Source organism: Aquarana catesbeiana, linkage group LG04, assembly GCF_042186555.1.
Source record: "Aquarana catesbeiana isolate 2022-GZ linkage group LG04, ASM4218655v1, whole genome shotgun sequence".
NCBI classification, from domain to species: Eukaryota; Metazoa; Chordata; class Amphibia; order Anura; family Ranidae; genus Aquarana; species Aquarana catesbeiana.
Window position 1 is genome coordinate 132,218,556 of NC_133327.1, and position 23,489 is coordinate 132,242,044.

The window sequence follows — 23,489 nt, forward strand, 5'->3', positions numbered from 1 at the left end:
ATTCAGTGGGTATATTTAAAGGTTTTCAACCACTTGAAAGAAAAAGCTTAAAGAAACCAATGCAGCCAACGCATCTAAGAATTGGTAAGCCGTAATGCATAATTTTTTTATTTTTCGTTTTAGGACAGTTTCACAGTAAGTGGTCGTTTGTTTTCTAGTTGACCATACTTTAATGTATGTCTTGGTCCCAAATCACACTATTGCGGTGCAGGAAACCACATGTGATTCGGACAAGAACCGCTCCGCATTCTGTGTTCAAATCGCATGCGATTCTTTGCATTATGATTTGCGCTATTCATTTTGTAAGGCTCAAATTGCCCCGCAAATCACAATGCACCCGCGTGAAAGGTGCGGGCACTTTTTATTTATTTATTTTTTTTTTTTATTCCTGCAGTGGAATCTAATCGCACGGGTGTTTTGGGCTGTCATTAACATAGACACCTGCAGCTGTTCCCATGAACAGAGTATGACTGTAATGTGGTACGGGAAATGCACTGGAATCTCTTCAAATTCCGTACCACATCAGTTATTTTTTGCTGGAAAAAAAAAAAATTTAAGTCCTGTGCTCTTGTGACCCAAGACTGTAAACTTTCACTGTTCTAACTAGATTGACCAGAAATGTGCTGCACAAACAGCATTACAAGTGTCAGGTGTGATGTTGCCTACCAAAGGTTTTCGTGTTACTACAAGACTTGGATACCTGACATTTCATTTATAGTGTGTGTGTGTGATATATGTATTATCATAAAGGACAAGCTAAATTAGCTTTTAATTATATTGTAATAGCATGACTTACAACTTTAACAGGAGCAACAGGCGAAAGGTCTTCATCTCTTCTCTCCCCTCCAGCCTCTAGCTCTGTAGCTGGTGCTGTGGGGATGACTACATCTGGAGAAAGTGAGAGCGATGACTCTGAAATGGGGCGGCTACAAGGTAACCACACACAATTCATTCCTATACCCAGCCACACATTTAGATAAAAATACAGATAATAGGAAATGTTAACACTATGGAGGAAATTCAAAAACACCCTATCCCCTACTTTTCTGGTGGCCCTTTAAAATGGCATGCACCAGATACAAAAATCCTTACAATCAGTTTTGATCGCTTTACTGACACAATGTGATGTAATCAGGTAGTTCTTAATGGAACTAAAATTAAAAAAAGTCACTACCAGTTTGTAGATAACGAATGCAGAGGTGCAATGAAGTTCTAGAGCGTCTTGGACACTCTTTATGAATTCCCCTGCATATGTGTTTTCTGTGGTTTATGGTTTTGCCAACAATTGGCATAATTTTTTTGTGGAAGAGGAGTCCTAACTCCAGAGTGTCTTGCACAAGTACTTTAGTAACAAACTTTGCTCAAAAAATCTTTGCAAATAAAATGCCTTAGAATGGAGTTGAGTACACCTACCCTGTCATTGATTCAGTAAACCACACACATGTATTTATATTACAGCACTGTCAACCCACTGATTTACATGCATACACATGGCACACTATTCTTGTATGACAGAGCAAAGCATTGTTTTTTTGTGATATATAAGGGTAATGATCAACCTAGAACTAGCACACTTACAAATTAGTTTGCTGTTTTTCTGGCATGTTTGGAAATCTGACTGTATGAAGTTTCCCCCCCCCCATAGGGTTGGGAGTGATGGGGTTTTTTTACTAGCTTTTGCTCTATTAGCCTTAACCTGAGAAGTTTTACAGTAAAGCTAAAACATCTTAAAGGATAAAGTCACCTTTGGGAACAGGTTTCCACTCCTGCAGCATTTTGTATCTAGTGACAGCAAGCGGGGGCTCTTCTCCTCCCAGCTCGCTGTCACGAGTTTAAAAAACACAGCTGTGCTCACCCAGCTGCGTCATTCATTCAGAGTTTTGTGAATAGGAAGCTACAAGTACCAACAACCTTTGTGGCTCTAGGCTTATAGTGCTCAATGAACTACTAGAGTGCTATTGAGCTCATTGTTTAACTGCCTACTAGTATGAGGTACGAGCAGAGAGATAAACTGACATGTCTGCAGGAGTCTTGCATGGGGCTAATCTTCTGATTGCAATGCTTTCCAGGCTCCTAGTGTTACATTTTTTTTTTTTTTTTAAATAACACATTTTTTTGTACCTGCAAAAAGGAGTACGTAAAATATATATATATATATATATATATATATATATATATATATATATATATATATATATATATATATATATATATATATATATATATATATTTAATATGTTGGTAAAGTGGTAATTAATAAAACCAAAAATTTAGTTATTGCAGGTTACCAATCATTGGATGTGCTGGCTGCATTAGTTTTTCTTTTTTGGCTTTTTTTCAATTCGTTTTCACCTGGTGATCTGGCCAGTAAAACACCTCTTGCATTGGCATGCCTACACTCTGGATAAATGGGTACAGACACTTTTTGGACAACACAATTGTCAGTCTGGAGGAAGTGAGTGTTAAGTGTATTAACAGATTTAGATGCTCTAAAAAAAAAAAATTAAAACCAAACTCCGGCTAACCCTTTTTAGGCAGTTACAGTAGCAGCTTTTTTTGTTCCCCTTTTGGTATAAAGGTTTTACAAAAATAAATAAAACCTGACAATTGTAAGCACCCCTGTCAGTCTTAGGCAGGCCATACATGGAGCAAATACCAAGCCATACCTGCCGGGAGAAGACTGTGATTATTGCTAGCGGCTATACTAACCGCTAGCAATAATCATGTGTAACGACCAGCAGGCTGGTTGTACCCAAGTTGATTAAGTTTATACATTTAGCCTGCCCGTACATGGTTCGAATGTTCAGCAATAACCGGCCAAGATTCAAACAGTCTATGGCCGGCTTTAGAGGTTTGAGACAAACAATTTAACTACATCTGCAGGATAGCTTGTTCTGTTGAAAATCAGAATCACTGGCTGGATTACCAGGTAAAAATAAAAGCCTAAGGAAAATGAATACAGCCATCACATCTAAGAATTGGCAATCTGCAATATGTCTGCTTTTTGGTTTAATTCTGCTTTAAAATCACTACAATTATTATACGACTTGGTCATGTGAGCAGCCTAAATTTGCTTATCAATGACCTACAGTTACCACTTGCTAGTAATTTTCAAATCGTTAGGGTAGTCAGATCAGTGAGCAATTTGTTATTCTATCATTGTCTAAATCATTGGGCAAAAACATGGTAATTAAATGACGTTCAGCTCCTGTTGATTTGATTTATAAACTAATAATAAAGTTACAGGTTTCATTATAGCAGCAACCAGGACCATAGTTCTTACATTCAAGGAGAACAGACAGTTTTGATGCTTAAGTGCTAAATATTGAATCTGATCGGTTGCAGAAGTCGCTTTTTGTAATTCTTATAAATTAATGTTTAAGATATACACTGCATTGGACTGGTATCTTCAATGCTTCCAGGATGATTACGTTCAAATGTTAACTATATCAATACCCTCAAAATCTTGCAGCTCTTCTGGAGGCACGTGGTCTCCCCCCTCATTTGTTTGGCCCCCTTGGACCTCGCATGTCTCAGCTCTTCCATCGGACAATTGGAAGTGGTGCAAGTAAGTTTTCCATCATATTTATAAAGAGATCGTAGGGAATTCAATAAAGCAGTTACAACAGTTTTTTGTTTTTTTAGGTTTTTTTTTTTTTGGTATGGCCACGTCAAAACCTAATTAAAGGGAAGTCATGTGCTCTTTCACTAGGGCATCCAGCTCTGGTTAGCCTAATGGCAGCTTCTCTGGCTCCCCCAATGGCAGATGGCTATGACTTATTCTCATTTAAGCATCACCCCATATACATAAACCATGTAAAAAGAAATAGATGCTCCGATAGTGTAAAACCTTATAAACTGCTTTATAGGTAGTTAAAATTACACTTACATTTTGACGATTAAAAAGCGCTTAGTAACAGATCCTTGCTGCTGCAAATGGCAGCCGCACTTCTGGGAATTTTGTCACTCGTAATGTCTTCCGGGGTTGTAAATATGACTGCTTCTCACACAGGTCTTCCTGATTGTAATGATTTCAGCTTCATAAAGCGACGAGTGATCCCCAGCCCCCATTCAGCTACCGGACGTGAGATTCACCTTTCGTGCTCTCACCACAGCTGCCGAGCTCCGATCTGTGAAAGGGCACACTGTGTATGCTTGAGGAGGGAATGAAGCTGAGTGCTCGTTTGTGAGGTGGCGGGGCAGCTTGAAAAGCCTTATTTTATAATGACTACATAGTAATGTATAGGGGATTTAGTTGCAAATGTCATTGAAGGTTACCTAACCTTTTCACAGGACTGGTAATATGTCATTTGTTGCTATGATGCTCTCTTCTGACAGTGTACTAGCTAGCAAGGAGCTGAACATGCAACAAGGACAGAGTGCCTGTGATATGGACACTCCAACCTTAGTGCCATCCCCCTTCATACAAGAGATTTATGTACCTGTTCCCAAGGGGTACCTGAATGTGTTGCACACACTCACAGATATCTACAGAGTGTCTGAGCACGTCTATGATTTCAGGTGCATTTGTTATTACCTTTTTTATATAATCTTTTTATTAGAAACTTTTGTCATACAATAGCACAGTCAACTAGAAAAAAAAGAACATAAAGTACAAAATATCAACACTTTAGGTGTTACACAGTTGTCACCCGACAGCATGTGGCCTAAACGACACCAAACCCTCCACGGTATCGGCATAGACAGCAAATAAACTATGTAGCGAGGAGTAGGCATCAGAAGTGTTCATGAGCAGGTGAGCATGATCGATGGGACGCATGGCTACATCTCTCTTGGGATAATGCTAGGAGGGACCTCACCCTGACAGGCACTAGGCCCTGCCTGAGTGGACCCTCCAGTTGGGTTGGCCCACCCACCATTCTCAAGTTTAAATTAAGAGTGTTACTGTTCCGCATAAGAGCATTCCAAACACCCATTACCAACCATTTCACCCCACTGTTTGGTAGAGAAGTATAAAAGTGTAAGAAACCAGAACAAACAATATAAAACAAGACCAAATCAAATAAAATAGAGTTCAGGTGTGGATTCACTCTAGACAGCCTAGGTTACAAGAAGCAATCCCACCAGTTAAGAAAAATGTGTCTCTCACTGCAAGACCTGTGAAGACGAATTACCCAGTTGGCACAGCTCAATCATCTCTTGTCAGAGGGCGCGCATGAATTGGAGGCTCGGGATCCTGAAATGTCCAAGTCCAATGTCCAATTGACCCAAATAGAGTAGAATCTATCATATTTATCTTTTGCATGTAGCCATCAATTCCTCTGCCTCGATAATGCTCATCGCCACCCATACCCAGTTGGAGTGCCTAGGGACCTGAGCCCTCATTCGATAGGAATCTGACATCCTGCAGCGTTGAGAAGGTGCAGCAAGACGCTTTTCTTATAATGGCTAAGAGGAATTGACGAGAAATGCAGCAGTGAATCTGGAACATCAATGTCCAAAATTTTAATTTGAGCTCGAATATCTATCCAAAAAGGGTGCAATTTAGGACACTCCCACCAGATGTGTAGGCAGTTGCCATGGTGATCACAAGCTCTTCAATAGGTGTCCAGCATAGGATAGATCAGCCAACTTAGAGAGGACTCTAAGAGGACATGTGAGCTGTTTATAGCAATTTTTCCAGCATCTTAATATCAGAGCTAGAATGAGTTAAGCGGTATAAGTGGTCAAGTTACTTTTCAGAAAAATCATGCTGCACGTCTAACTCCCACTCCCGTATGAATAAAGGCTTCCTGGGATTCTCCTCGGATTGGGGCAGTTTATAAAGCACCGAAATAGAATGCGGGACCGTGGCATTCGTAGCACACAACTTCTCAGAGGGCGTGAGGGAGGACGGGGAGTTATCAGACATGAACAAAGTGATGGAGCTGCTTGTGTTGCCAAGCATCCATAGGAAATCTGCCATATTGCTCTCGCAGAGAAGCCAGGGAGAACAAACCTTTCTCTTGAACGAACCTACCGCTACACACCTCACCGTCCACTGCCCAGGACTAAAAGAGGGTCAAATGCTCTCCAGGGGTGAACCAGTAGTGGTGCAAAGGGGGGAGACAGGCGGAGCCAAGTGCCCAGGCTTATTAATGGCATTCCAAATATGCAGGGCGTATATAATAGGAGACCCTAAATCCGACCTCTCGCTATGAGGAGGGCTAAAAAACGGGCATGAGACATTTTTCACCCAGCTAGGACCTTCTCCAAACCAGACTTCACATGACGATGCCAGTCCAAAATAGATTGGAGAGCAGCATCACAATAGCAACGCATGTCCAGGATGGCTTTCTAATTTAATTAAAAAAAAACTTCTATTTTTTTTTTTAATTTTTTTTTTTAAAGCATTCTTAATTTACAGCATTTTTTCCTAAAACATTTGCAGTAGTGTATGTCAGTGTTTCAGACCCTCAAGTCTCCCGCTTTTCTGCGGCGCACCCGCAAGCGTCTCGCGAACTCCACGGAATGATTGCGGGTGCACAGTGCCCTCTCCCTGAAATTAGTTTTTGCAAAGATGCCATCTGGTTTTCTGTTCGTTCTGATTGGCTCTTGAAAGCTGTGTACTAACAGATTATCGTACGATTGCTTCGAAAGCTGTATTTTTCATACGATTTTCTGATTGTGTGTATGGGCCTTAAGTTGCTGCTGTTTAATGGGTTTTGGGGGTGGTACAGGTCTATAGACACATTGAGGAAATTGTTTTGCATTTTCTTGCAGGCTCCAAGGCTCAACAACTGCTACAAGGTCTTCAAGCCACAGATGAGAGCCAGCAGCTTCAAGCAGTCATTGAGATGTGCCAACTGCTGGTGATGGGAAATGAAGAGACTCTTGGAGGGTTCCCAGTAAAGAATGTAGTGCCCGCACTGGTAAGATGGAAATTATTTTAAAGCGGTTGTATACCTGCACCCTTTTTTTTTTTTTAAACAAAAAAACCTGCAAGGCAAAGGCATAATGAGCTAGTATGCAGCGCACTTACTTAGCAGTGTATTTAGCAGCTGCATGCAAAGTAAATCTATCCCAAACAATACAGGTTTAGGAGATCTTGATTTTACCTACAGGTAAGCCTTATTATAGGCTTACCTGTAGGTAAAAGTTAAAAAATGGGGTATACAACTACTTTAAGCTGCGTGCCTTTTTTTAAATTAATATTTTTATATTTTCTATGGGATGTTCAACTCCCCTATTTATAGCCTTGCACAAGATTTGTCTGGGAGGAGAAGTGGGACTTGCATACATTTTGTTATAAAACCAGTGATGCTGATATTTGAATGCGGTTTTCTGTCCTTTCAGATCACTTTGCTGCAGATGGAGCACAACTTTGACATTGTAAGTACTGTAATGCCAGACCTGCTGAAGCAGGTACCTTTTTGTAAGTTTTACACCCCTTTCACACTGAGGCAGTTTTCAGGCGTTTTGGCACTAGAAATAGCGCCTATAAAGTGCCTGAAAACCTCTTTTCTCATTCAATTCAGTTTGACCTTTCACACGGGGCGGTGCTCTTGCGGGATGTTAAGTCCTGCAAGCAGCATCTTAGGGGCAGTTTGGGAGCGCTGTATTTAGCACTAAACACCCTGACCATTGAAATGAGTGGGAAGCACCGCAACACGGGTGCTTTCAACCCCTTCTTTGGGGTGAAAAGCGCTGGTTAAACGGCGCTAAAGCGCCGCTAAAACGAGCGGTGCTGCTGCGGCCTCAGTGTGAAAGGGGTCTTGGGTTTTGGTGTACTTTATACTGACGAAGCTTGTGCACTTGGTAGCTTGCCTTACTAAATGCAGATTTCATTCCATGTTGCACAAAGATCAATGCAGATTGCAACGTTTAGGCCTCATGCACATTGGACGTTATTAAAAAAACAACAGTAGCGTTAGCTGTAGCTGTAGAATGATTTTTGCAGTAGCGTTTTTCAAATTTTTTTTTTTTTTTTTTAGCGTTTGCTTTTTTTTTTAAACAAAATTATACTCCCACTAAAGCTTATGGCTAAAAAAAATGCTCATAAACACCGATTAGCCACGGTTTTTAGCATCTGAGCTTTTTTTCAGCGTTTTTACAGCTGAAAAACTCCTCTCAAAACCCACGTGTTCTGGGGGGGGGGGGGGGGGGCGGCTTTTTTCCAGCCAGAAAATGCCTCTACCAAAAAAAAGCTCATTAAAAACCTGTGTGCGCACACTGGGGGTTATTTACTAAAGGAAAATCCACTTTGCACTGAAAGTGCCACTTGGAAGTGCAGTCGCTGTAAATTCCGTGGGGGACATGCAAGGAAAATAAACAGTATTTTAGCTTGCACATGATTGGATGATAAAATCAGCCGAGCTTCCACTCATTTCAGATCTTCCCCTCATTTCAGATCTACCCCTCAGACCTACAGCGACAGCACTTCCAAGTGCACTTGCAGTGCAAAGTGGATTTGCCTTTCGTAAATAACCCCCATAGGATAACATGCTGAGTAGTTTACTGGCTGCAGAAAAAAAAATGCCTTAAGCAAAAAAATGGCAGCTGTAAAAATGTCCAGTGTGCATTAGGCCCTACAAGTAGACTCTGAAGTCTTTCACACTCTCAGCACCCCTTTGCTTAAAGTGGTCAACTCACCATGGCTGCATTTTAATTTAATAAAGTCTTTTTTTATATCCTATATTTTGTAAATCTGATGAATCCGAATGCCAGCCTAGCTCACAATCCTTTTTTTTTTTTTTTTTTTTTTTTTTTTTTTTCTTTTTTTTTTTTTTTTGTGTCAAAGCAATAAGCGCAAGAACACCCTGATGTATGTTTTGACCTTTATTAGCTAATGTTTGAGCACAAAATGAGGAGAAATGGTTAACGGCATGAAGCAAAGGATTTGGCGTGCCATAAATGTATTTTAAGGGATATTGACGCAACTGATATTGACATCAGTAAACCATACATGAGATAGGAACAGTCCAAGCCAGTTTGGCCTGCTCTTTTACTAAGCAAGACTGCAAACCGTTTCCGTGCAGGGGGATTTGTACAGCAACCCCATAGTGTAAAAGAAAACATCTGCTTGTCCCCACAGAATGGCCCAAACAAACGATTTCCTTCACGACTGTGTCTCTGCTGGGTAAGGCCCCTTTCACACTTATACGACTTCAAAGTCGCGCGATTTTATCGTGATTTCGCGGCCGCGATTTGGGAACAGTACTACTTTGTACGACTTTGCCACAACTTTGGCATTAACCATTCTCAGCTTGTTCTTACAAAGTAGTGCTGAAATCGTGTCTATATTATTCAGGAACGATTTGCATGCTACTTGAGGGTTTAACATTGAGGTCTATGGAGTACAAATCGTGTGGAAGTTGGACCTAAGTAAGTAGTGTAGGGACTACTTTTGAAGTTGGCACGACTTAAGTCGTGCCAATATGAATGGTAGTCGTTGAAAATCATGGAGAATGACTTGTCATACGATTTTGCAGTACAAAATCGTGGGACAGTCGTATAAGTGTGAAAGGGGCCTAAGCTGTATAAAATGTATGTAGCCTCAGCTACATACACTATACAGCACTGTATTCCGGGTGTGGGAGGAGACCTTCCTGTCTCACATGGAACAAAATGGCGTCTGCTGTGTGGCTTTCAGCCATTCATGAGGCAGTTTTGTATTCTATCAATTAATACAAAGCTTTCTCAGATTGGCAGAGTCGGAGAGGCAGGCTAATGATGTCATGATCTCCGGGCACACGTGTTAGGGAAGGAAATTCATTTTTTGGGCCTACTTGGTCCACATTAAATATTTTAAAGTGAAAGTAAAGATGCAGATCAACTGTTGCACTAAAGATGTGGGGTGGAGGCTTTATTCTATGCAAAGCTCAAGGCTCTGGGACCCAGACCAGAGCTTATTTAAAACAGGTTTTTCTCAATATCGTTCAAACCCTGGAGCCCCTCGCCACGTTTAGGTGAGAAGCCTAGGTGACACACGTACACCATCCATGTTCCTACCAGCTAGTGCCTCAAGAAAAAAAAAAATCCATCCAATTTGCAGTGGTTGCATGCGATACCAGAAAGGGAGACCTTTCCTACAAGAATTTGTAATGGGTATCATTTTATATCTATGAGCAGAACAGATACAGCATTATCCCATAAAACATATATATTGACTATAAAATGGAACACTACATTTACCCTTGAAACTTTTTAGCATCTGTCTAAAATCCCTTTTATTGTATTGGCTTTTAGGTCAGTACTTGAATGCCCCAACTCTAGCACTATACTACTTCTGCAGATTATAGATGACAGTCTGTCTACTAGAAGATAAGGAGCGAAGTGTGTCCCTTTTGAGTCAATCAGCTGTGTTTGTAATCTAAGATACCAGTATTCAGATCTTAGCACAGTAGGCAACTGACTTTTTGAAATTCTAGAGTACTGGATGTGCACTTGCTGTTCCACTTTTTGGCTGAAGAATTTATTTGTACTTTTTCATATCCCCTTTACTATAAAGAAGAAAATAAAAAACCACTTGTGTTGCTTTTTACAAAATTGTTGTTAAATATCTTTAACAAATTGAAAGTGTTTGTTACCCCAACACTTCATATTCCTGATACGTGCCTTGTACTTGTATGAGAAAGTATCCTGTTCTTTTTGTATTCTTTTGCGTAAAATCCCTGGTGTTCCTGCTAGTGCCTATGCTTTCCCATTTAAAAACTGACCACACGAAGCAGGAGAACACATCGTGGTCAGTTTTCTAACTGCTGGAAACTCTGTGCACTCTCCTCCATTGATCAGACTTGCCGCCCGCACCCCCCCCTCGCACTGGCAAGCTCATTGTGCTGCTGCTTCTCCTCCCCCCAGCTCATGTACATCTGAGAACAGAGGGGGGTTATACAGTTTTTTTCCCTTCATTTTTTTTTTTTAAACTGAATGAGTTATTTTACAATCACTTTAAGGTTAAAAGAATAAACTTTTGCCTTACATTTGTATGAGGTCTAAAAGCATTATAAAAGCAGAACTAAACTCTCTCAATCAACTAAGTATTTTTAATTGTGTTGCTAACCTTAGTAAATAGGAAGGTATATTATATTCATTTGTTTTAGGGCTAAAACAACTAATCGACATAATCACATATAAAAAGAATTGTCAACCATTTTCAAAATTGGTTAGTTGGCTTGCATATAGAATGCATATATTTGTTTACACATCAGGAAATACAGTTCAGCACACATACAGCTCAGTACATCATCCATAAGTGTCAGTAACAGCCCGAGACTTTGTGAACATGTGGGGAGCAATGCCTCATGGGACATGTAGTTCTGGGCAGGAGAAGAAAGTGATTCTTGCTCGCCGCCGCCCCCCCCCCCCCCTTCTTATAACTTTACCTGATCCAGATCTTGATCTTGCGCTGTACCTGAGAGCAGTAGCACTGCTTTCTCTCTTCTCACAATACTCCGATGCAGCAGCCATTGGCACCTGCTGCTGCCAATCACAGCCTGTGAGGAGTAAGCAGGAGGCGGAGCCAGAACACACTGTGTGTCAACAGAAGCACACAATGTGGCTTGGTATAGAGCCTGCACAAGTAACCCCATAGCAAGCAGCTTGCTATAGGGGCATTCTTAAGGCAGAAGGAGCCAGAAGTGTTGGTGGAGGACCCCAGAAAAGAAGAATCGGGGCTGCTCTGTGCAAAACCTTCGCAGAGAGCAGGTAAGTATGGCATGTTTGTTTTAAAAGAAAAAAAATCCAATGTTTACCATAACTTTAAAGGCTCTGTGCAGGGATGATCAGCATCTGAACCCAGAGAAGCTGGAAGATGATAGACTGGAGGTAATATAAGGCGTTACAATCAAATCTAAAGTAAAAGTTTACCAGTATTGTGCATATTTAAAATTATTATATTCATAAAAGTCTCAGACTTTTTAAATACAAGAGCTATATCCCCCTCCACCCTTCATATAGCTTCAATCCTAGTTAAAATACCCATATATCCTACTTCTGGGTATATTTATTATACATATGATATAAGATATATATATATATATTTTTTTTATTATTAAGTTTGCTGTTTCACAGTATGAATTAACCCCCTATAGTAATTATCTGCTGTTTTTGTACTGTAAAGGGCTAGTTTTTGTTTGACCCCATCATGACAGATACAAAAAGCATGCTCCTGCTACTAAATGTTTTATTGACAGCAGGCACGGGTAGCTTGTATGAGTCTGTCTTGCATAATATTATAATACACTCCTTTCTGAAAATCTGCAAAACAGTGTTTTTTTAGGTCTTTTTATCTAAAGAAAAAAAAAAATTTGATCTGATATGTACCAGACTCATCCTCTAATCGTATGTGTATTTATATATTATCTTTTCTGTTGTTCTCAGAGTGGATTGGATATTTTGTTCCCCGACTATATAGCTGGTTATTTGTATTTACCACTACATTTAGCTATTCAAGAATATATTTTTTTTTAAACATTACATAATCACTAATTCATACACCACACTAATTGGTCAACAAATCAATTTTGTTTTTATATTTTTTTACATTTCTTCAATTGTTTTCTGGTTTGTGGCCTAGGCTAAAATGTCATACATCCCATGAGTCTTCATCTTGTTTTTATTTTTTTTTTATTTTATCTGGAGGAGGGTAGTGGGGGGGGGGTGCGGCTTTCTCATCCTGCCTGCATGCTTGAGCTAAGGGCAGATGGCTTCCAGGAAGTAACTGGTACATGGATCATCTGCTCTTACTCAAGGTGACCATGACTTGAAATGCTCGTGAGGGGGGTGTTAGGTGTTTAGTGTTTTGAATGGTTTCTCAACAAAATAATGCATGGAGTCATGGATGGATGGATGGATGGGTAAGTTTGCTTTGAATATTAAAGTGAATTAAATAAAAATTTCAGTTTGTGGTGCTTATATACAGTTAAAGCGGGGGTCCACCTATCTATCATTTTTTTTTTTTTTTTTTTGGAGTTCATTCACAAACTTTTCTTCTCATGATTATCTACTCGCATGTTCTGTGTAATAAGTCCGCCTGTGTCCGATTTCGTTGTAAAGAATAACTTATAAAATTCACTGAAGGCGGTTTCCATCTTCATTGTGGGCATTTGAAGCCCACAAGCATGTATTTCCTGGATGCGGTGAATGCTGTGCTCCCAGCATTCACCGAGATGTTGTGATGACGTTGTTGCACAATGCATGCTGGGAAGCCTGAGACTAGCTCCCAGGGGACTGTGGGAGGTCTGGGAGAGGCTAGAAACACGCCTACTCCCATGGGAGGAAAACCAGGAAGTGCTAAGAAGATTAGAAAAAAAAAAGGTAATTACGGTGATTTAAATTTTTTTACACAGCATGTCAGCATCTAGGCAAGGAAGAGAATGCATAAAGATAATGTTCAAAATTTGGGTGGAACCCCGCTTTGAGTTCCACTTTAAAGCAATTGTAGACTAATTGTGCGTAGAGTTTAGTTTGGGCTGTATCCATTTTGTTCCATCTAGAAATAAGAGGTTTATCTGGTATTTTTTATTTTTAGATGAACCATGCATGTCGAGCCTTAACCTATATGATGGAGGCACTGCCAAGGTCCTCTGCTGTGGTGGTTGATGCGATCCCTGTGTTTTTAGAGAAGGTAGGGGTTTATATGTCCTTCCATATCTAGAATAGAATGCGCTGGGACTGACAAACAGCTAGATTACACTTTTTTTGCAATGTGTTACAGTTGCAGGTCATTCAGTGTATAGATGTAGCAGAACAGGCTCTCACTGCTCTGGAAATGTTATCCCGTAGGCACAGTAAAGCCATCCTACAAGCTGTAAGTATGACTCTCTGCTACTTATATTTTTGCACTGCCTTAGCTGTCATCGGGCTTGTATTTGTAAACTAAAATGTTCACATATTAATGGGCTTTTAATTTACAGGGAGGACTTGCTGATTGCCTCCTGTATCTAGAGTTCTTCAGCATCAATGCTCAGAGGAATGCTTTAGCCATAGCAGCCAACTGCTGCCAGAGCATCAGTCCAGATGAGTTCCACTTTGTTGCTGACTCTTTGCCACTGCTAACACAGAGATTGACCCATCAGGTGAGAAACTTTAATGTTGCTACTGTGTAATTGAGTTTCGAGTATAAGCCAGCAGTAAAATATACATACAGTATGATTTAACATAAGTCGAATAATTAGACTACCAATAGGTTGTTTTAATTGTTGTGGAATTCAGAGCTCCTGTAATATGTCCAGCGCCCAAAAAAGGAAACCTTTCATTTTAAATGAAAAGATGTTCAAAATGACATTTTCTGCCTTGAAATCTTTGCCGTATTTGGTTGCATTTCAGTTTCTTCATCTTTGGACATCTTGATTGCTAGGCTTGGGATGATTTAACTCCTTTGCATGTGCACAGGGGTAAGTCATCCCAGCACCAAGGTATGCTGAGGAATGTGCACCAAGTCTGGCATGTGCTGCTAAGTGTACATTTAGTTAAAGTAACTTCTTGCAAAAAAAGACAGCTTTTCTTCTTCAATAAACACCCACCCGCCAGAAAACTTCAACACTTTACTATAGTTTAACATAGAAACATAAAGAAGTTAGTCATGGCATGAAATTTCCCACAGCTGACTTTATGAAGTTCTCAAACAGGGTGCTTGCTGTATAAACTAGGTGGGTGTTTTTCTTTCTTTTTTCACAAGTAGTTTCTCAGTCACTTCAAGTGAACAATATTCCCAAAGCTTCATTTGGTATCTGCAGGTGCATTCTATTTTTTTAATCGTTTTTTTTCTTCTGATTAGGGAGACCATTGGTCTTAGGCTGGCCATACACACTTCGAATCCAAGATGCCAAGCCAGGATTTGAATAATTACTGGGTAGGCTGAATGTACTAAGTCGATCGATCGACCAGCCTGCCAGTTTAATTTGCGACTATCGCAAGCGGCTGCTATAGCCACTAGCGATAATCAGTCTTCTCACAACGGAAACGACTTCCCCCGCCATTCACCCTACCACCACCCACCAACCCATGGTTGCAGGAAAGAAATTCGCTCCATGTATGGCCTGCCTAACACAAACCACATCTAGGTCTCCCTCTTTGCCTGTGTCCTGTACTGTATTCCAAGATATGGAATTCACAGGCAAGTCAAGTCATCTTTTTTGTGTGGAGAGTAGACCTTAACCATAGTTTGTATGTCTTTTCTATGTGGTAGGGCACTTTCAAACTAAACCTTTTTATTATGCAGAACGCAAGTAATTCACAAAGTTGGCGTTTGCTGTGATTAATTCCATGTCTACCATGGTATATTTATAAACGTTCTGGTATTTAAGGGGCTGATGCAAGTTTACAGCTTCTTCTGCAGCCGTGAGCATGGTATTGATTCTTAGAGCAAAAGTGAGGCTGTCAGGTAAAAATAGTCCAAGCAGCTCTAGAACCACCTAATCACACTTGTGGTGCTTTGACGGTGCATAATGGTTCCTAGACTCTTCCATTCCTCCAGGTAGCCTGGGACAGTGGTAAAGTGCTGCAACATTCAAAGCAGGAGGTTATTGGAGAGCATCCTATCCCCCCTGCGACGAATGAACCTGGAAGCCTTGTGTATGGTTTTTCTTCTAAGTTCAGAGCTGTCATTCAACAGCTGCTGTAGCTAGGGTAGCAGCTGATCATGCACAATATGCCCAGTGGAGGGGCAAGGGAGAGACCCTCTGATGTCTTCATAAAGCGATCATTTCCCCTGCCCATGCTTTCACATGACAAGCTTGTTTGCCCCTTTTGTGACGGCAATAAAGGAAAAAAATAGTGTTTAAAAAAATAACATTTAAAATCCTCCTCGTACACACAACAGTGCAAATGCACAGCGTAGAGCGCATGCGTATTGCCATGACAGTGAGAGCAGTAATTTTAGGGCAATAATTTACAGTTCACTAAACTGATAACCTGTAAAGGCTTTTAAAGCATTGCGTGTGCAGAATTTTGGGTGCCATTTCACAGGGGCACACTATTTTAAGGCTCGACATGTTGAGTATCTATTTACTTGACGCAGCCACATCTTTTCTATTTTACCAAAAAATTGGTTATATAATTATGTGTTTGCATGGAATTCATTTTGGTGTTTTTTTTTTTTTTCCTTTTAACCACTTTAAGACCAGCCTCGTTTTGGATTTTAGGTGTTTACAAGTTTAAAACAGGTTTTTTTGCTAGAAAATTACTTAGAACCCCCAAACATTATATATTGTTTTTTTTCTAACACCCTAGAGAATAAAATAGCGGTCATTGCAATACTTTTTTTTTTGCACCGTATTTGCGCAGCGGTCTTCTAAGCGCACTTTTTTTGGAAAAAATTCACTTTTTTGATTAAAAAAATAAGACAACAGTAAAGTCAGCCCAATTTTTTTTTATATTGTGAAATATAATGTTACGCCAAGTAAATTGATACCCATCATGTCACACTTCAAAATTGCGCCCGCTCGTGGAATGGCGTCAAACTTTTACCCTTAAAAATCTCCATAGGCGACATTTAAAAAATTCTACAGATTGCATGTTTTGCATTACAGAGGAGGTCTAGGGCTAGAATTATTGCTCTCACTCTACTGGTCGCGGCGATACCTCACATGTGTGGTTTGACCACCGTTTTCATATGCGGGCGCTACTCACGTATGCGTTCGCTTCTGCGCGCGAGCTCGTCGGGACAGGGCGCTTTAAAAAATTTTTTTTTTTTTTTTTATTTATTTTACTTTTTTCACTGTTTAAAAAAAAAAAAAAAAATTGGATCACTTTTATTCCTATTACAAGGAATGTAAACATCCCTTGTAATAGAAAAAAGCATGGCAGGTCCTCTTAAATATAAGATCTGGGGTCAAAAAGTCCTCAGATCTCATATTTAGACTAAAATGCAGAAAAAAAAAAAAAAAAAAAAAAAAGTCGTTTAAAAAAATTACACAAAAAAAATTGTGCCTTTAAGAGAAGTGGGCGGAGCTGATGTAATGACGTCGCTCCGGCCGTCCCATGATATAGAGACGGGTGGGGGCCATCTTGGCCTCACTCGTCTCAGTACCTCAGCAGTGACAGGTCCCGATCTCCTCCGCCGCTACCGACGGCTCCGGTAAGCGGCGGAGGGTGCGGGAGAGCGGCGGGAGGGGGGGTGGCACCTCTCCCGCCGCCGATAACGGTGATCTCGCGGCGAACCAGCCACAGAGACCACCATTATCGTGTACAGAAACGCCGGCCCTAAAGATGGATACCTCGGTTGTGGCAGCAGCTGCTGCCGTTACCAAGATATCCATCTTTAAAAAAATGACGTATATATACAGTGAGCGGTCCGGAAGTGGTTAAAATATGCAAATGATAAACTAATTTCAAAAAATACAAACCCTCTTTTTAACTTGCTTCAAGCCACGTTCTCATGATTATCCAGCACTGGGTCCTTCTCTGTTTTGTTTACTTCCTGACTGGACCCTTCTGCCAGATGTCCACATCACAGGCTGCAACTGCCATGAACATCAGAGTAAGAGCAGTAATTCTAGGGCCATAACTCACCATGAATAAAGTCTTTTTAAAGCATCACCTATGGACAGTTTTAGATACTGTAGTTGGTCCCCTTTTCACAGTTGTTCCCAATATTAAATCTTGACACATTTGATATCTATTTACCTGATGCAACAAAATTTATATTTTACAAAAAAAAAAAGGGTAATGTGTGTTGTGTGCACTAACCTTTTTTTTGTCTTTTCCCCTCCTGAAAAGTTGTGTTTGATAAATTGCTACTCAGATATCCTGTGACATAATTCTGCTAGAATTTGCAGAGAAAAACTTGCCCCTACTATTAAAATGTGCATGCATATATGGCGTTTGCATGTGAATGCCTTCTACTGGCCAGAATATTAATTTATTAATGCATGACCATATAGGCTAACATAGTTGCTTTACAGACACAAAAAATGGCTGTATAAGCTGTGTTTTCAAGTTCTGTGTGCATTAGATTAGGCCTTATGGGTTTAAAGAATTGCTAACCGTTTACTGTTGCATAAATCCTAAAAACTTTGGTAAGATGACCTCTACTGTGACATCTATTTCATTTATGCTGATCTTTTTGCTATTTTATTAAGTAATTTTCAAGTACTGCCTAATAAAGGATCTTTTCCTGCTCTTTCTGTTGTAGGATAAGAAATCTGTGGAAAGCACTTGCCTATGTTTTGCACGTCTGGTAGATAACTTCCAGCATGAAGAGGTAATGGCACCAAGGAAGTAACTAAATACATTTTTTTTTTTTCTAAGACACGGGTAGGCAACCTTTTGAGAAAAATGTTTTCAAAGAAATTGAGCGTGCTGATTTTATAACAAAAAGTCAACGTCGAAAATGATTTTTTATAAAGTAAATGCTGTAAACTGCTTTAGTGAGAAATGAACATCCTGCACTCACACCTCTGATCAGCCCCAATTGCTGCAACTCCACACCTCAGATGAGCCCTAATTCATGCACCTTCACACCTCAGATCACTGTCCCCCCTGCAAATCTGTTTCAACACTGTACTACCCTGCTCATCTGCCCCACCACCACTGTACTACCCTGCTCATCTGCCCCACCACCACTGTACTACCCTGCTCATCTGCCCCACTACCACTGTACTACCCTGCTCATCTGCCCCACCACCACTGTACTACCCTGCTCATCTGCCCCACTACCACTGTACTACCCTGCGCATCTGCCCCACTACCACTGTACTACCCTGCGCATCTGCCCCACCACCACTGTACTACCCTGCGCATCTGCCCCACCACCACTGTACTACCCTGCTCATCTGCCCCACCACCACTGTACTACCCTGCTCATCTGCCCCACCACCACTGTACTACCCTGCTCATCTGCCCCACCACCACTGTACTACCCTGCTCATCTGCCCCACCACCACTGTACTACCCTGCGCATCTGCCCCACCACCACTGTACTACCCTGCGCATCTGCCCCACTACCACTGTACTACCCTGCGCATCTGCCCCACTACCACTGTACTACCCTGCGCATCTGCCCCACTACCACTGTACTACCCTGCGCATCTGCCCCACTACCACTGTACTACCCTGCGCATCTGCCCCACTACCACTGTACCACCCTGCTCATCTACCCCACTACCACTGTACTACCCTGCTCATCTGCCCCACTACCACTGTACTACCCTGCGCATCTGCCCCACTAGCACTGTACTACCCTGCGCATCTGCCCAACACTGAACACCCCCCCCCCCCCCCCCCCTGCTTTTCTTTCCCACAGCTATACCCTCCAGCTCATTTATAATATGCAGAATAGTGAAAGGAAGCAGAGGTGAGACACATCTACCTGTCCTGGCACACTCATCCTGCTGATCCACCTCTCACATCCAGCCCACGTGCTTGTATGTGATGTCGCATACAAGCATATGGAATGGATGCGCAATGATGAGTTCAGGTCGGGCATTTTCTGAAGGCAGTGGGCCTGTATGCAGGATCATAAGTTGGGCCCCCGCAGCTGAGAAAAAGTGGTTGGGTGTGATTTTCATTGCACTGGATACTGGCTGTGGCTTAAAGGGACACACAGTGCCGGGGTCAGTAGTAAGTGACGCAAAGGTTCAGGAATAATTTCAACAAAGTTCCCAGAAGCTCAACAGTAATTCCACAAAGATTGTGGTTTTCTCAATCACAGTGAAATCCCTTCTTTCTGAGATTGGTAGTGGCAACCAAGCGAGTCATCTTCCTCCAGGTGGTGGGCGGGGCTAGCCGGATTGTGGTTTGGCTTTAGCAGTGGCCAAGACAGTCCTCCTCCCCCTGGAAACAGGGCCCACTCAATCTCTTCCCCATCACAAAAGCTGACGATCGCAGCTACAGCAAAGTTACAGAACCAAACTGTGTTTCCCATCTTTTACAATGTGTGGGGGCACGGTGCGGCATGGGGAATTCTGAGATTGGAATGCATTAGTGTCTCACTGATGGGGAGGGAGTTGAGTGCTGGCAAAAGCGGCTTTGCGTGCTGCTTGTGGCACCAGTGTCGGGTTGCCTACCCCTGATCTAAGAAATACTACCATCTTATAACCGTTAAATCCGAACGCTCCTAGTCCCTGCTATCTACTGCAAGGATTTTGTTTCCTTTCATACTTTGTGGGAATATGTCCATAGAACACAGTGTCAATACAGAGAAAAGAGACTGTGTAACATAGCTGTTTTCATTGTTGCTACTTTACATGTTGTGCACTGCATTATTATTCGTTACAGCAGATTTATTTACATGCAAACAAATGTGGGTGATTATTTCTAGGGAGGCTTGCATGCCTTATACATTGATATATCAATAAAGCATTTATGAGACTCTGTTGTCTCCTGTTGTTCAGAATCTGCTCCAACAAGTGGCTTCCAGAGATCTGCTCACCAACATCCAGCAGCTTCTAGTAGTAACGCCTCCGATCCTGAGCTCGGGCATGTTCATCATGGTGGTCCGAATGTTCTCTTTGATGTGTTCCAACTGCCCCACGCTGGCCGTGCAGCTTATGAAACAGAGTAGGTTTCTTTTGATCTTAATGCATTCTTGTAGTTTTGTTTTATTTTTATGAAACATGTTGTATAAATGGGATATATTTTGGTCAAATTGTGTTTTTCTGTGTTTTTAGTTGCTGAAATCTTACAGCCCAACTCAAGGAAAATTTAAAAACTCCACCCTTACACTAGGGCCACTCCACACCACACTGGTTAATTGTTTTTTTAAGTCTAGCGGCAGAGCGTTAATATCTTACTCCTGGCTCCAACCTGCTTCCCCCAGCACTGCATATGGTCCCCTGCATCTGCTCTGTAAGCTGCAGCTGCCTCCAGTCACAAGCCAGCGTCCTCAGTGTACCATACAGGGCTATTGGTGCTGTATTGTACATGATGATGCTGAGTCTGTTTCCACAGACTGTAGCTTTGAGCTGAAGGGGGAGTACTGGAGTGAGGAATCAATTGTTATACTGTATGGCCTGTTTTGAAACACCCCCCCCCCCCCCCCCCCCGACATGATGAGCAATAAAACCATGCAGTGTGAAGTTGGGAATCCACTGCAAGGGTGGATTTTTTAAATTTTCCTGGAGTTTGGCTTAAAGCTAAAATGATGAAATGAAAGGCTCTTCCCCCTGAACCCATCTTCACCTGTGACATCATTGGGAGACAGATGTATACAATTGCAGTCCCCCCCCCAACAAACACACACACACACACACACACACACACACACACACACACACACACAGTGTGCTGAATAGAATTATATGCAATGCTCCTGTTGCCTCCTGGACTATGCATGTAACTTGTACCAGGGGCACTGATGCCATTCGCCTAGGCAATCTCAGGAATGGGGGGGAGAGGGGGGACAAACTTTGCTAAGTACAAAAGTAAACAACAACAAAAAAAATGCTATTTGAGTAGCTGAGGGGGGCTGGGGTCGAGAGGATAAAAGTTAATTTCAAGGGTGAAAATTCACTTTAAGGCAAATTTAAAATACACAAATGAATGCAGCTTACAGCAGAGCTCACAGTGAGACAGGGAGAATATCACAAAGAGCCAATCAGTTGTGTGGAAATGCTCATGTGCTTACCAGGGATCTGCTGATGGGATGAAAGCGCAGAGTGACAGACGAGATCATCAGGACTATTTTTCTCCTTTTGTTGTCCAGGGGGAAGGGAACTGTAAGTGTTCAAAGCGGAGTTCCAGCTGGTCCCATGTTTATTAAAAGTCAGCAGCTGCAAAAAGTGTAGCTTCTGACTTTTAATAAACACACACTCAACGTCCAAAGCCTCCATTCTCTCCCCCGCCTGTCTGCGGAGCCGGCATTGCAAGTGCGGGCACCCGGCTGTGACAGCTTCGCTGCCGGGTGCGCACTGCACATTCGCAAGTCGCGCTGCACGTCCTGAATGGCCGAGTAATCTCCTTTGACGTGTCCCAGAAGATTGCAGGGAGGGAGGGGGAGAGGAGTCGTCGCCGAGGCGGCGCGGGCAGAAGTGGTAACTGGGTACCTGTCAAAACTAGGTAAAGTGTTGAAAACTTCTTAGGAGGGAAAAACTGCTTATCTGGGTGATCCCACTCAGAATACATAAGCTTTTCCAGCAATGAATGGATAGGAAAAGCATAAACAGCTTGGGGAGGCTTTAGCGAACCCAAACAAGAAGTAGGCCTTTTCGACCGACTCAGTTAAAGGTAGCATGAATGTGGAGCGGACCAGTTCAGTAAGAGATTGTACCATCAATCTCTCAGATTGTGAACCTGATCCTTCCGCATTTGACCCCTCAGAAGCAGAGTCATCAGCCTGTTCCTGGTCCCCTAAGAGAAATTCATAATCTTCTGCCCCCGGTTCCTCAGTTTGAGGGTCCTGGGTAAAAGGGGACCTATTGCGCTTAGTTCCATTCTGGGATGCGATTTAAAGCGGTTATTCTCTGCTCTAACCCCAATATGGTTGAGGAAAAAACCTTTTCAGTAACATGGACGGGCTGCAGTGTTGGAAACAGTTGCAACACCTGACAGCCCAGATCGCTCACCCTGAACAGCCACCTCAGAGCTCTCAGGGGAGGATGCCATATTTTTTTTTTTATAAACGGTTCTAGGCTTTTTGAGGCTGAAGGAGTCAGTTTCGAGCCCTTTTTTTGGGGTGTTTCTAGCCCCCTTTCTCACCATAGCCCGATGCACAAATGCAGAGGTACTACCAGAAGAATCGCATCCACTTCTTTAGCAATAGTCCAGCCACTGGCGCTGCTATTAACGCTCAGCCTGATGCTATAAGTAAATGTGTCAATGGGAATGCCTGTGTCACCAACCTCTTACATGCCCCTCTTTGCTCTTGTGTCCCAACATCTGCAGCCAGTAAAGAAGGAGCTTTTAAACATACTCCCGCGCTGGGCGTTGCTGCATGCTAACACTGTGCTAAGCCCCGTCCCCTTCAGTCACATCGCACCGACCCCCCCCCCCTTTTCAAAAGAGGGTTTTCCCACGCAAGCGCGGACCTCCTATCAGAAGGGATCGGCGTTTTGTGGGGAGGGGATGGCGAGGAGGAGACCTCAGACAGACTGCTGTGCAGGGGCGGTGAAAGAAATGGAGTGGCATCGCCGATCGTTTTTGGCTTCCCCTTTCTAAGAGGAGAGAAGGAAAAATCCCCCCCCCCCCCAATCTTACCGGAGGTCTGAGCTGCTCGCCGGAGGGAAGCCTGCTGTTTCTGCTGCACATCGTGATCTCTGAGGAAAGCATGACTAGGTACGTGCTCTATACAGCCCCCAGTGGTGACTCTTAGGCATGACAACATTTACTTTTTTAAAGGAGACATTTCATAAGAAAATTTTAAAAAATTCCTTAGAAAACTCCACTTGCCTTTCCCGCCGCAGGGTTTTCTGTGGTAAAAACCGACAGACCCAATCTTCACCCCTCACGGTGGGCTCTGTTACCAAACCTTCAGGAACCAGGGACCCTTGGGGAACCCACACTCCTGGACCTGTAAAGCATCCCACCAGTAAAGCTTTATGGCTGCAAAAAACCAAAGCACTGGATCCCGGGGTCCAGCTCTCTAAAAAGAGGAGTGTTACAGGCAAAAC

General features: G+C 42.2%; 1 protein-coding gene across 1 annotated transcript in view; it reads left to right on the top strand.

Annotated features, from left to right (window-relative positions):
- Positions 1-23,489, top strand: part of TRIP12 (thyroid hormone receptor interactor 12) — a gene marked incomplete in the record, with an annotated part of 166,707 nt that overhangs the window by 83,280 nt on the left and 59,938 nt on the right. Inside the window, 9 exon segments of the mRNA XM_073625659.1 lie at positions 808-933; positions 3,473-3,568; positions 6,724-6,872; positions 7,297-7,332; positions 13,472-13,567; positions 13,658-13,750; positions 13,857-14,018; positions 18,077-18,145; positions 20,277-20,442. Of these exon segments, the coding sequence (XP_073481760.1) occupies positions 808-933; positions 3,473-3,568; positions 6,724-6,872; positions 7,297-7,332; positions 13,472-13,567; positions 13,658-13,750; positions 13,857-14,018; positions 18,077-18,145; positions 20,277-20,442 (993 nt within the window).